The sequence below is a fragment of the Canis lupus genome, chromosome 19 (genome assembly GCF_048164855.1).
Source record: "Canis lupus baileyi chromosome 19, mCanLup2.hap1, whole genome shotgun sequence".
NCBI classification, from domain to species: Eukaryota; Metazoa; Chordata; class Mammalia; order Carnivora; family Canidae; genus Canis; species Canis lupus.
In genome coordinates this window covers 56,013,313-56,026,768 of record NC_132856.1, presented here as the reverse complement: position 1 = coordinate 56,026,768, position 13,456 = coordinate 56,013,313, and the positions used below count along the sequence as shown (strand labels likewise).

At 40.6% G+C, this 13,456-nt stretch overlaps 1 protein-coding gene across 4 annotated transcripts in view; it reads left to right on the top strand.

Moving 5' to 3' along the window:
* Window positions 1-13,456, top strand: part of SAFB (scaffold attachment factor B) — a 35,013-nt gene that overhangs the window by 5,798 nt on the left and 15,759 nt on the right. For all 4 annotated transcript variants that reach the window (XM_072787694.1, XM_072787693.1, XM_072787692.1 and 1 more), the window contains 4 exons: window positions 6,832-6,896; window positions 6,976-7,182; window positions 10,287-10,349; window positions 13,017-13,044. In XM_072787694.1, coding sequence (XP_072643795.1) covers window positions 6,832-6,896; window positions 6,976-7,182; window positions 10,287-10,349; window positions 13,017-13,044 — 363 coding nt within the window. The remainder of the gene's footprint in view (window positions 1-6,831; window positions 6,897-6,975; window positions 7,183-10,286; window positions 10,350-13,016; window positions 13,045-13,456) is intronic.

The window sequence follows — 13,456 nt, the reverse complement described above, 5'->3', positions numbered from 1 at the left end:
TCAAGGATATGTGCATTTTATTTTGAAGTAGCTGCTGACAAGTAGCTTTTCAACAGGTTGTGCTGTACAACTGGGAGCGGGTGCCTATTTAAATTCTCACTGAATGTATTTATATTTTTATATGTTGCCTCTTACGTAGAAGTATTACATTTATCTACATTTCTGCACAGGTAAAGTTTTCATTTACATCTATTTACAGGTTAAACAGCTTCTGGTGATTGGCCCTCTGTATTTTCTGAACTGCCTTTTCATTGCCCTTTGCCCACTTTTCTGCTGAGTTTGTCTTACTGACTTGAGGGCTTGCTGTCTATCAAAATGTCGCAATTGCTTTTTCTAGTTTGTCATTTGACTTAACTTGTTCGTGATGTTTTAGGTCGTTCAAGTTTTAATCTTTAATACAGGCTGCATTGTCCACCTATGGATTCTAGACTTTGTTGTCTTTAAAGGCCCTCCTGGGCATCTGGGTGTTTAAGCATCCCACTCTTGGTTTTAGCTCTGGTCGTGATCTTGGGGTTCTGGGAGGGAACTCCTCTGCCTTGGGCTCTCTGTAGATTCTGCTTGAGATTCTCTCCCTTCATAGGGATCCCTGGGTATCTCAGTGGTTTAGTGCCTGTCTTTGGCCCAGAGCATGATCCTGGAGTCCTAGGATCGAGTCCTGCATTGGGCTCCCCGCATGGAGAAAGAGATTCTGTCCCTTCCTGTCATTCCCCCTCCACTCCTCCCATCCACTCATGTGCATTTGTGCAATCTTTTTTTCTCTGAATAGGAAAAAAAAATTTTTTTTTAAAGATTTTATTTACTCATGAGAGAGACAGAGAAGCAGAGGGAGAAGCAGGCTCCATGCAGGGAACCTGATGTGGGACTCGATTCCGGTACTCTGGGATCACACCCTTAGCTGAAGGCAGACTCACTCAACCGCTGAGCCACCCAGCGTCCCATGTTTGATTCTTTATGCCCTTCCCCAATCATACTCCCTTAAGCCCCCTAACACCCACCCCCTATTCCCCAGAAAACAGTTTGTTGTGATTACTTCCATGATGGATTAGTTTTGCCTGTTCTAGAACCTCATGTAAAATGGAACCAACCATTCAGTACAAACTCTCAACAACCTTACTACATTTTAGCAAGGGTTCAATGAAAGTAAGTTTCTTTTTCCTGCTCCTTTTAGTGAACAAACTGAAAATGCTTTGAAATCTGCATACGAATTATTTTAATCACAATCCTAGACTGTGTCAGGCAATCTCAGCACTTCTCCAGAATAGTTTGATACCAGCAATCTGTTAAGCAAAATCTTTTAAAATAGTTAATCAGAAAAGTAAACTTAACTAGAAAAGAAAAGTTGATGTGTTTGCATTTTAGTTCTTAACTGTGCGCTGGGTTGTTTTGACACAGGTTAAGATTAGAGAACAGATGAAAGAATCAGAAGAAATTTTCATGTGTCCTTCATTCAGACCCCCCAGATATTGGCATTTTACTAAATTTTTGAACTACTTCAGAAGGGATGGCTGGCAAGGTGCCCCTCTGGCCTACCTACTACAGTATTGCCTGACAGCAGCCGGTATTACAGAGGCCTAGTTGTCAAAATTGAGACATTAACATGGATATAGTTGCCTAAAATGAGACCTTCTTTAGTTATTAGGTTTTTCATAGCTCAAAAGGAAAAATAATCCAAGGTCATGCATTATACTGAATTGTCATGTCTCTGGTTTCCTTTTATCTGGGGCAGTTTCTAAGACTTGTATTGTATTCCTGTATTATCATTTTGGAAGTGGACAGACCATTTGTTTTGAAAGCTGTTTTTCAAATTAGGGTTGGTCGGTTTGTTCATTTTATTTTTCTCTCTCATTAGGTTCATATCCTTCACTTTTGTCAGCAGTACCACCAGAAATGTTACTCTTCCTCAGCATGTCTTCTCTGGAGGCAGGCACATGTTGTCTATTTGAGTAACTGAGTTTAAGTGCTAAGTTGGTCAGGTTTCTTCTCTGGAAAGTTACTATCTTACCCTTTGTAATTGTATCTTATGAGGAAGATACTTTGAGACTTCTGTAAATACCTTGTTCCTCCTCCACTAGTTTTAAGCACCCATTAGTTATCCATTGGTGATTTTCTAAATTTTTTATCCTATATAAGTTTATTAGTTGCTTTTCTGCCATGAGGGAGGATGGCTTGCCCTTCTCCCTTAGCATTGTGAACTTAGATATTCTTATTTTGTTAAGTAAGGTATAAACTTATTGGTGGTTATAAACTTTCTGGTAGTTATTTTGACGTTCAGATTGTTCCAGTAAGAACTCTTCAAGCTGGCTTACGTGTCTTTTTGACATATCCATATCACTCCTCGGGCACTTTCTGGCAGAGGAAGGTATTCCAGTCTCTTGTACTTTGCTGCTGTACCTTGGGTATCAGTCATTTCTTCTAGATCCCTTGGTTGTACTTGTGAAGAGTGGTACCTTGTAGGCCAGTGCTAGGTTTATAAGGTCTGTTGGACTGAATATGCCTCATAAAATTAAATCCTGGTGAAGCAATCAAATTAGCCAATGACAGCTTCAGAAATGTGAAAAAATAAAGCTCTGGCTAATGTGAGCAGTGCACCAACCAAATCTGCTAGCTAGTTAAAATTGTTTATTAATTGATTCTTTTGAATTTTAGAGGTGGCAGTGATACTTGTGAGTCAAAGACTTAAGGTAGATATTAAGAAAACAGTTTAGTGTTCTTAGATGACAAATAAAAATGAAAGGAACTATTCAAGACCTATGACATGGCTAATCTTGAGAAAGTTTTCCTAGATGTGATGATTTCATATTAGAAAGTTGTCAGTTACCCCCAGTGTAATCTAAAAAGAAAGTGTATAAGAATAAAATTGTGAAGAATCAGTCATATAAGAGTTCTCATTTTAATAGGAAGATACCAGAAACAGTGGGAAGTGTGAAGATTTTTTCTTTCTTTTTTTTTTTTTTTTTTAAGATTTTATTTATTCACGAGAGACAGAGAGAGGCAGAGGCAGAGGGAAAAGCAGGCTCCACGCAGGAAGCCCGATGCGGAACTTGATCCTGGGACCCCAGGATCACGCCCCGGGCCAAAGGCAGGTGCCAAACTGCTGAGCCACCCAGGGATCCCCAGATCTGTCCATCTTAAAGGTGTTACTATGGTTGCCTGGCTGGCTCAGTCATTGGAGCGAGCAGCTCTTAATCTCAGGGTCGTGAGTTCAAAACCAGCCCTGTGTCAGGTGTGGAACCTACTTAAAATAATTTAAAAAAAAAAATAGATGGCATTAAGGAATTTTCAGTAGATGATGTTGGAACAGTTGACTGTCTGACGGTGGGAAAAGGTCTGTTCTTCCTCCTTCCATGGCAAATAGGAATTCTGGCTAGGATAGTACTTTCATAGTCACTGTGGTGAGGGAGACCTGAAATGACATTTAAGGCAAGACAAAAAGGCAAATAATAAACTCTGCTGCACAAAAGGTTTAATCTTTTCAGCAAAAGACATCATAAATAATTCAGATGCAACAGACTGAGAAAAAAGTATTATAGAATGTAAATATCCAGAAAATGCTAACTATTCCTACATATCAAGAAGGAAAACATGCAGTTTCTGGTTGTCAAAGTAGAAACTATGAATACACAGTTCACAGATCAAAGGAAAAACAAACATAACCTGTATACAAAAAAAAAGATTCTCTTGCTAGTAATTGAAGGAAAGCAAATAAAAATAGAATTACCATTTTAACTCTCACTCTTTTAAGAACTTAAACCGTTTCTAATAATCCTGTATAGGTGGGATGTGAGGAAATAGGCAGTTGTTGGACATGGTAAGTTAATAAAGCCTCTTTGCACTGGGGCAACTAAACTAAGGAACATTCACAGTATTAAAGATGGAAGTGGATTAATATGTGGTGCAAGAAAATAAGAATGTGAATCTTTTATTAGTGGAGTAAAATTGACAGTGAAATGAGTGTGACTCTTTAAGCATAAATGTGGTTGTATAATCGAATACATTTTAAAAGCAGTGACCTGCCCACACGCATCAGGCCACTCGGGGTGCAGTGGAGGAATCCCTGCAGAAGTCAGAGGAGGTAGTCTAACCAGTGAGTTTGGACATGATCCCTGAGGCAGAAACTGAGCAGAGAGGAAGAGGAGATGGAATCCCAGGCAAGGGAACTAGGAACAAGTTAGGGATGTCCAAGCAATGCCTTGAGTTTGGAGGCTGTGAATAAGGATGATGTTTACTCTGGATGAAGATTTTGATGAGCACCTTTTCCCAGTACTCTGATTTATTCCAGAGAGCTATATTTTTCATTTACATCATTCCTGCATTGTTGTAAACACATTTTTTTTTTCCTTCTTTTGAGAAAGTATGGTTCCTTTTCCTAAATACTGCTTCTTGATAAGCTTCCCATCCAGGGTTGTACTTTCTATACTGAAGACTAAATGTTCTTAGGAGCACACTTTTTTTTTTTTTTACATTTTTGGTCATTTTTTGAGAGAGTTCACCCCTCTCCCCCTAGTCCCCGAAGGGGTTTGGGCTACAGCGGGCCTGTGCTATTGCTGTGGAGCAAAGATGGTTGTGAAAGTGGAAAATTGATTTTGCTCTTTGGAAACCTGCTGCCTCTCCTTTTCTGAGAGAGAAAAGGGTTGCAAGTTTGTGGTGACCTACTTAGATTTTTCCTAGTAACTAGGATAGAATTGGACAAAAACCAATGTATATATTCTAGAATTATACCAGCTTTATCAAGTATAATAAATCTGTGGAAATGCTGCTGGTGCCTCTTCCTGGTATAGTTATATATAAAGACCATTGTGTTGAGTTCCAGACATTTTTTGAAGCTCAAGGCATATTTTGTCAGAGATATTACAAAATGGCAGTGGTTTTCCCAGCCAGCCACTAAGGCTATTTGCACATAATGTATTGAATTCTACTGTTAGTATCATGAAATTCTGTTTTTAAATAATGTATTCCTGAAAAACCCTTCAGATTTCCTGTTAGATATTCCTGAATGAAATTAGAATCAGGTAACACATGTAATAAAAAAATTCTTATTCCTGAGAGAGGATTTTTTTTCTCTTTTTAAGAAACTCAATTCTGGTATAAATGGTTTGAGTTTTTCCTCCACCCCCCCCTTTTCCCCCCCTGAATGTTACACATTTCATACACTTAATAAGCTTAATCCTTAAATATAAGCAAGTTTAATGTCTATTTCTCTTACATTCTTTGAAAAAACACTTAACCTTAAGAAATTCATTTTCATGTTGGGAGAAGGGTCTTGTAGGAAGTGAGGTTTTCTGTTTGGTGACTGAGTGAGGGCTGCTATCAGTGGCCGGCCCTGCATCCTCTGAGAGGTGGAGCAGCGCCTTCGTGATACGGAGCTAGAGCTCCCAGAGCACAGAGCCTTACTACACTGCAGTCTGCTTTTGAGCCTGCTTTCATATTTCATACATGGGATTTTATTCTTCACACTGAAAAGAATTTAATTTTAGCAAGCCTATTCTGAGACCAAACATATCACTTTTCCCCTACATATTTCATTATTAGGGGTAATGATTTCCATTTTCTCTTCAGCCCTGTCATTTCTGTTATCATTTGCATTTTCTGTTTTTTTTTTTATTATTCATCCTTATAATTTGTACCAAAAAAAATAAAGGCAAATGGCCACATAAATGCTATTTAAATGGGTGTGCCAACAACGTGCCTGCCCACTTTGAACTGTCGTCTTCAGAACAGATTGTGAATGTTCTAAAATAATCTATTTGTAAGAAATACTAAGGTTGAGTGAAGGGAGTTAAGGGGAAATGATTTCCTCATTTTCAAAGCACAGAGTCAGATTTGTGTAAAAACTGAAATGTGAGCCAGAAAATGAGTCTAGCCTCCTGAACAAAAAATATTCAATCTAAGGATAAATTCAGGTTGAAAACTTATTCCTTTTTTGTCTAGAACATTGGCAAGTATAAGAAATAATAGCTGGTTTTAACAAAGATTCAGAAAGATGGGCACTTTTATTTGTTGATGGAACTGTATGAATTGGAACAACCCTTCCTCTGGGGCATCTTCATAATATGTGGGTTCTTTGTTTTTAATAAAAGCCTGAAAAATACACATACCCTTTGTCTTAGAATTGGCATTTCTAGAAGTATCTTCTAAAATGGTAATTGCCTGTGTATGCAAAGAATTGCCAGGATGTTTCTTAGTATTTTCTTGGATTCCCATGCATGAGTATAAATTAGATCAGTGATGGTATCTCTACGTAATGCTATTAAAGAATATGGAAATAAGTTCATAACATCATGACAAGATCACAAAATGATGGTACAGTGTCATTTTTGTAATTATAGTGCAGGTGTATGTATAGCAGAACAGAGGAGGATGTCTGTATGTCAGTATAACATAGGGGCTGATTCTAGTGGTAAAATTATGAATGGCTTTTCTTATTGTTTATTTATATGTTGTTTTGTGTCATTTTCTATGGGAAAATATGTTCCATGTTTCTTAACTAAAAAGCAGCATGCTGTATGGAATATTCTTTCCCCCACAGCCAAAGCTACTTGACAAAAAGGCCAGGCCTTAAAACGGGTCTTTATCTGCCTTGACCTCATTAAGTACTCATTTCCAGCTCCTTACACCCGCACAGCCACTTGATGAGAATAGAACCTCTTCTGCTTGGGGTGGGAGCAGGCTGCCCTGTCACAAATGGCCTTACTCTTCCAGGATTACCATTCTTAAGTTGGGAAGTACCACGGGTGTTGGTGTCAGCTTCTGTCATGCTTAGGGCCTATAAAAGTCACTGCTTTTGGAAGATGCAGGTCATTGATCTGATGCTGTAAACTATTCTCTCTTCAGGGCGTAAGCCAGAAGAAGAGGGTGTGGAAGATAACGGGCTGGAGGAAAACTCTGGGGATGGACAGGTATGTGCAGCCTTGTCAGTGAATCAGCTTGGATCGACCTATGGCAGTATGTGATGGTTGTTATTTTGTTTTGTCACAGGAGGATGTTGAAACCAGTTTGGAGAACTTGCAGGACATCGATATGATGGATATCAGTGTATTGGATGAAGCAGAAATCGATAACGGAAGTGTTGCAGACTGTGTAGAAGACGATGATGCGGATAATCTCCCAGAGTCCCTGTCTGATAGTAGAGAGCTAGTCGAGGGAGAGATGAAAGAGCTTCCTGAGCAGCTTCAAGAACATGCTGTAGGTAACTCGGCAGCACCTCTCTAGGATGCATCATGAATGTATCAGTTCCTTAAATGTCGTGAGAGATAAAATTTATGTTTGGAGTTGAGGTCTTTTAATGCTAGTTCAGTGGGATTGTACTTAATCTGTTAATGTGTAAAATCTAGACAATTTTGAAAATACACTTTGCTTTATTGAGAAGTGTCTTGATGAGATCCAGGAATATGTGCTGTTTTCAGAATGCAGCATTAAACATTTCAGGGACACTATCAGAAACTCTCCAATTACAGGAGCTTGGTCTGTGGTGGTAACGGTTCGCATGCCTTGAAAATACCAAAAGAGAGGTTGAAGTTGATTTTTTTTTTCCTGATAAAGAACCAATCGTGCCTTCCTAGTCAGCCTTTCATAAAATAGGCTTTGACATTGTCTTTAAAGCTTTAGTTTTTTGTTTTTGTTTTAAGATTTTATTTATTTATGAGAGATACAGAGAGGAGTGGGGGAGAGAGAAAGAGAGAGAGGCAGAGGGAGGAGCAGGCTCCCCGCAGGGAGCCCAACATGGGACTCGATCCCGGGTCTCTAGGATCAGGCCCTGGGCTGAAGGTGGCACTAAACCGCTCAGCCACCCGGGCTGCCCTGTTTTTGTTTTTTTAAAAGATTTTATTTATTTTTTTCATGAGAGAGACAGAGAGAGAAGCAGGCTCCATGCAGGGAGTCCGAAATGGGTCTCGATCCCGGGACCCCAGGATTATGCCCTGGGCCGACGAAGGCAGGCGCTCAACCGCTGAGCCACACAGGCGTCCCAAAAGCTTTAGTTTTTTTGTTTTTTGTTTTTTGTTTTGTTTTTCATTTTAGAAACAAATTTAATTATAATAATACGTACTATTTATTGAATTCTGTTTGTCAGGCATTATGCGGGTGTCTTTCAGTACTTTTAATAAGAATGACATGTATATATATATCTTGCCCATTTTCTGCTTGAGGAAATCAGGGTGTAAAGAAACATTTCCAGGCAGCACACAGCTCAGAAGAGAATTAAGACCAAACTAATTCCAGAGTCTGTGTGCTTAACTCAAATATTGTGTTGATTTGGTGTGAATAATTTATTACATTATTTTATTTCTGTGAGGATCAGCGTTTGTTGGGTAGACTGAAAAGGCAGTGAAAATTAGAAGCCATTAGGCATCTTGTTAGAAATCCTTATGTGTTGATTCCTGGGAGGTACCTTGTTTTCATAGCGGCTTTCAGATCTCTTGCAGTGAGGGTCCCGAGTTGCCCCAAGGGAAGGAAGCCCTGTTCTCTGCTACTGGATCCGCTTCTGCCATTCCTCAAAATATTTTTGCATTTCTTGGAACTGATTCTGAGTATCCTTAGAGGTAGCAGACTGTCATCTCTGAATGGGGTGTTTGATTTTGAGAAATGAATGTCATTTTGATAAAAATAGGACGTGTAATTTTATGTTTTGGTGTGAGTATCATTCACTGGTTTTGTAGAAAGTACCCAGAAACACTTGAGCAGTGACACAAAGTACAAACCCATCCTTATTAGCTGATTTTTCTGAAGGCTCTTCCCCCCACCCCCCGATTAGAAAATAATATGTTCAGCCGTAAAATCCTGGAAACATCCTAGTATCTGCCAGTGATGGTTAAAATAATTATAATTAATGGAAGTAGGTTAGGTTAAGAATTAGGACCATTCACTAGCCATCTGACAGTTTGCTGTGTGACCTTGAGCAAATTACTTAACCTCTCTGGACCTCATTTATAAAAATAGTAGGTTTGGGGAGGATTGAGTAGATGAACATTTATTACTATCTTCCATCTAAAGTCCTCAAACTGGCCAGAGATCTGTTGGCCCATAGCTATACCTGTTGGTGGCAATCATCTGCGGTAGCTGATCTCTCCACATAATCATGACAGAAACCATCTGGCCTGCAAAGTCTCAAATATTCGCTATCTGGCCCTTGATAGGAAAAGGTTTATGCTGACCCTAGTTTAGAGCCATGCCTAGCATATAGCAACACAATAGGGCTGTTGCTGCTGTTACTGTAAAGTTTTATTACTAGTTCCAGTAATAGTTACTACTGTTATACTACCATGTAAATGAACTAGTAAGTAGACTCATGTCTACAAGAAGAAAGTGTAAATATGGCAGGGGACAGAATGTGCTGCCACTCATGTGGACAAAGAAAGGAGACATGGGAGAGGTGGTCTTGCATACATGCATGCTGCACTGTCATGAGCATGCGTGGACTCTCTGAAGGCGATTGCATCAGGGGAAGGAAGGAGTGGTGCAAGGGTGGTTTCCTAGTCAGAAACGTAATAGCCATATATATTGTTGATAAAATATTTGAAAAATGATCCCCCTCCCTAAAATATAACAACCTTAGGGCTTTACAGCAAGCAATTAAAATTATTTCGGTTCTCACAACAATAATTTTATGAACCTCCCTTATATGTTTGGGGAACCTCCCATCTTATTTGGGGATAGATATTGGGGATATTTTCTTGGAATAGAAGGTCAACATACCAGACATTTGTCCCCAACAGAGGCGCCTCAGTGGATCACCTGACTTGGCAGTCCTTTATTCCTCTCTCTGCACTCCAGTTTGGAAATTGATGAGGCTAGGAGGCTTAGGACTCCGAGATGCCATGCTGGTCTGGGCCAGAGTCACCTTGGGGCAGCGGGCTCAGTAGCAGTAGCATTCAGACTTGGGAGACGTGGTGGCCCCTGAAATCCAAAAATTCATTCTGCAGTCTAATTCTGGATGTCGTTCATGGAAGAGCAGCCCCTAAACCTGGTGTTCAGTTGACTTGGGAGAGACCGTACTACCTAATTTTGATCTCTTTTCTGCTTAAACTTTTTCTTTCTTCGTTTGGCTTGTATCTTAAAACCTCAGTGGTACCATTTTAGTGGGTTTCCCAATCTATTTGCAGCTATTTTATATATTTATAACATTTCTTTAAATCAAGGTGAAGTGAAACTAATATTGCTGTTTGGATTGCTGCACTGTGTTTAGAATTCAATCATAACTGATTTTCATGGCTATTCCTTTTCATTATACAGCTGTACCATTGTGTTACCTTTTATTGATGTTTTTTAAACTATTTTTATTTATTTTACAGATAGAGGACAAGGAAACTCTAAACAATTTAGATACTTCATCATCTGACTTCACTATATTACAGGTAAATAGTATGTCTCAATAACTTTAAAATCAAAGGTTAGACTACCATTTCTGGAAACCAGATATTGTATGACATTCCCAAGTAAAAGTCATTGCAAGGTTTGTTTGCCCTGTTGGTATCTTCAGAGGGCTTTGCTTTCCACTTTTCCCCAAATACAGCGTGCCTATTACTCATCGTCTTGGCTTCCCCTACAAGCACTGTGACTTATCTATAACTAAGAGGAGGGAATGTTCTTGTTGATCAGATAGCTGGGGCAGAGATTGCCTGTCTGATCTGTTCTGGGTGGCATCCTCTGCAGAAAGACACTAAGGGGAGATGGTGGCAAGGGTTGGGGGAGCACTGCCTCCCCAAGAGATATTAATGGGGTCCAGATGAGAACACAGGAGGGTGGGGTGGCCAGAGCACTGACACCACAGCTGGGAAAGGTGGGATCTCAGGCCTGGTTCTGCTTTGGGGAATTTTTCTCACAGAAAATGCACAGATTTCTTTTGATGACTTTATCATCTTGACTATATCATCTGTGTAAATATTAAATCTTAGATGAGAACAAATGAGATGTGGACTAACTTTCAGGTAGGATTTACATAAATGTGGGTCTTGAGTTTCCTTTTAATTTTTCTGCCAGCCTGCCTAGATACATAAACTGTTGGAATAAACTTACCTGCATAGCGGTCTGATTTTCATGGAAAGTTTGTGAGGAAATGAAAATACTGTCAGCTTTTGCCAGTCTTTATTTTTGTTTTGGGGTTATTTTGGTCCTATTTCATTCACCTGTACTACTTAATTAGAAATCATCTTTGAGACACAATCTCCATGTGCTTCTGCCAGGCAGGGACAAGGCTGGTTTTTTGGCAAGCCGGAATCCCAGTTTCAAGGAGGGTGCAAACATCAAGAAATTGTGCTGGAACCCACCCTACCTTTAGGGCTGATGTCTCTCCAGCTGCAAAGTGACACCACCCATTCCTGGCTCCGAAAGGATAGGGGGAACTGGGTCTTATCATTTTCCTGAGTCCTTCTAGGTCCAAGATTCCTGTGTTAAAGTGAAACATATATAAACCCTTGCAGAAATAAGTGGGGATAGATTCAATTCTCTCCAGAGAACGTTAAGGAGAGGATTCTTCTGCCTAGAATGCTCTTTGGCTTTAGTTGTAGGATTAAGTCCCACAGTGGGGTATGTTTCATGGAAAGAAAATAGGTAGGATGAAAGTATGAAGAATGTGTAGAGTTTCCTGGGGCTTTTCAGAATGGTGGACTAGCTCCCAGTGAAGGTGCAGACTCCCCTCACCACCACCACATCCACATCCCAGGTGTGTGTTAGTGCCTGTGATGTGTCAGGTATATATGCAGATGTGAATGAGAAGGAAGGGTGGTCACCATTTTCACAGGGCCCTTTATCCCTGTGTGAAGACACAGTAGCAATGTTGGGAAGAGACTGGGCTGATGCCCACTCCCATTCACACTGCCATAGCATAGAACATGGCTCTGCTGTGTGTCCTTGGGGCAGTTTGTCCGCCACTCTGCCAGTCTCCCAGTCTGAAAGGAAGGATGATACTAATACAAATAGTACCAACCAGTTAGGGCTGTCTGGTGATTAACGCATGTATGTAAAAGGCTTAAATTTGTGCCTGGGACCTAGTCAGTGCTCATCAGTATTGACTGGAATTCCAGGATAACATGCCTTAGGCAGAGAGTGTAGAGCGCTGAAGGACCCCATGGTGAGAGAAAGGTTCTTCCTTAGTGGGGCAGCCTCTGAAGCCATTAGGAGAAGCCTTTCCATGAGGAGATGGCCCCTGAGCTAAGTGCTGGGGGATTTGTAGGACTCAGCTGGGGATGAGGGAAAGTACAGACGGAGCTGTCAGGAGAGAGATGGTGTGAGGGGCCATTGCCCGAAGGCTGTAGTCCGCAGAGGAACTTTGTGCACACTATGGTGGCAGATAGATGGGGAAGGGACAGTAAAATCAGGTGCTCTTGGAGGTGAGGAATAGCAGTGCTCTGGATCGGCAGGGCTTCCTGGGAAGGGTTTGGGGGATATCTAGTAATTAGAGGTGGCCCAGTGGGAACGTCAGTGGAAGAGATCAGGGAGGAGTACTGTGTCCTCCTGGAGAGCGCTCAGGCGACCAGGTGCAGACATGGTAGGACCATAGGAACCCAGAACAGGGGTCAAACCACCTGTGCCTATGTTCCCTCACTCTTTGAAATTTTCAGAAATTAATCTATGTTAAGTGAAGAAATGAAAAAAAAAATGTGAAGAAATGATAAATGTCAGGCACTGTGTTACACATTACAAGTAGACAAAAACACTGCTCTCTTGGCTTTTAAGAGTTCAGTCCAGGGGGACGGTTGAGCATGTGATGTCAGTACCATGGGAAGTGATAATGTTGCCAGGAGCTGGGGAAACGAGGCAGCGCAAACAGAAGCAGCAACCAGGTCCTAGGCCCCTTGAGAGTAGCTCGGGCAGATTGGGGGGGGGGGGGGGGAGCGGAGGCAGGTGACGTGCTATGTCCATGTGTGGGCTCTGTCCTGAATGTGAGCAGATACTCTACCTGTTGGATTTGTGAGTTTACTAGTACATGTTTTAGAAATCACCTTTTTAGTGACAGTTTTTGGTGTAAAGAAACTGTAGGTTTCATTCATCTGGCACCATCTTATTTATGTTTTTTGTTGCAGGAAATTGAAGAGCCTTCCTTGGAGCCAGGTACTGTTAAATGAAAAACTTACCAGCGGGGGTTTGGAACTATTCTAGCTTTCCACCTTCTCTAATTTAAATTCTTTAATTTTAAAAAGTTGCCTTACTGTAGTATACATTGTTCTAAAGGTTTACGATCCAGAACATACCAGGATCATAGAGATTGGAAACCCAGCCATATCACCAGATCTGTGAAAGTGGCTAACTTCTCACGTTACAGAATGTATTGATGAGATGAAACGATCTCATGCCTTTTTAAACATAAATGGCACTTAAACATATGTAGAAAGAGTTTGCATGATGCTTCTCATGAGCTAATACCTCTGCACCCCACAAAACAGATCTTGTGATATTGGGCAGTGTCTTAACTTTGTGGTTTTTAATTCAGGCAGTGCAGGTAGTTGTAGGGAGATGCATTTTA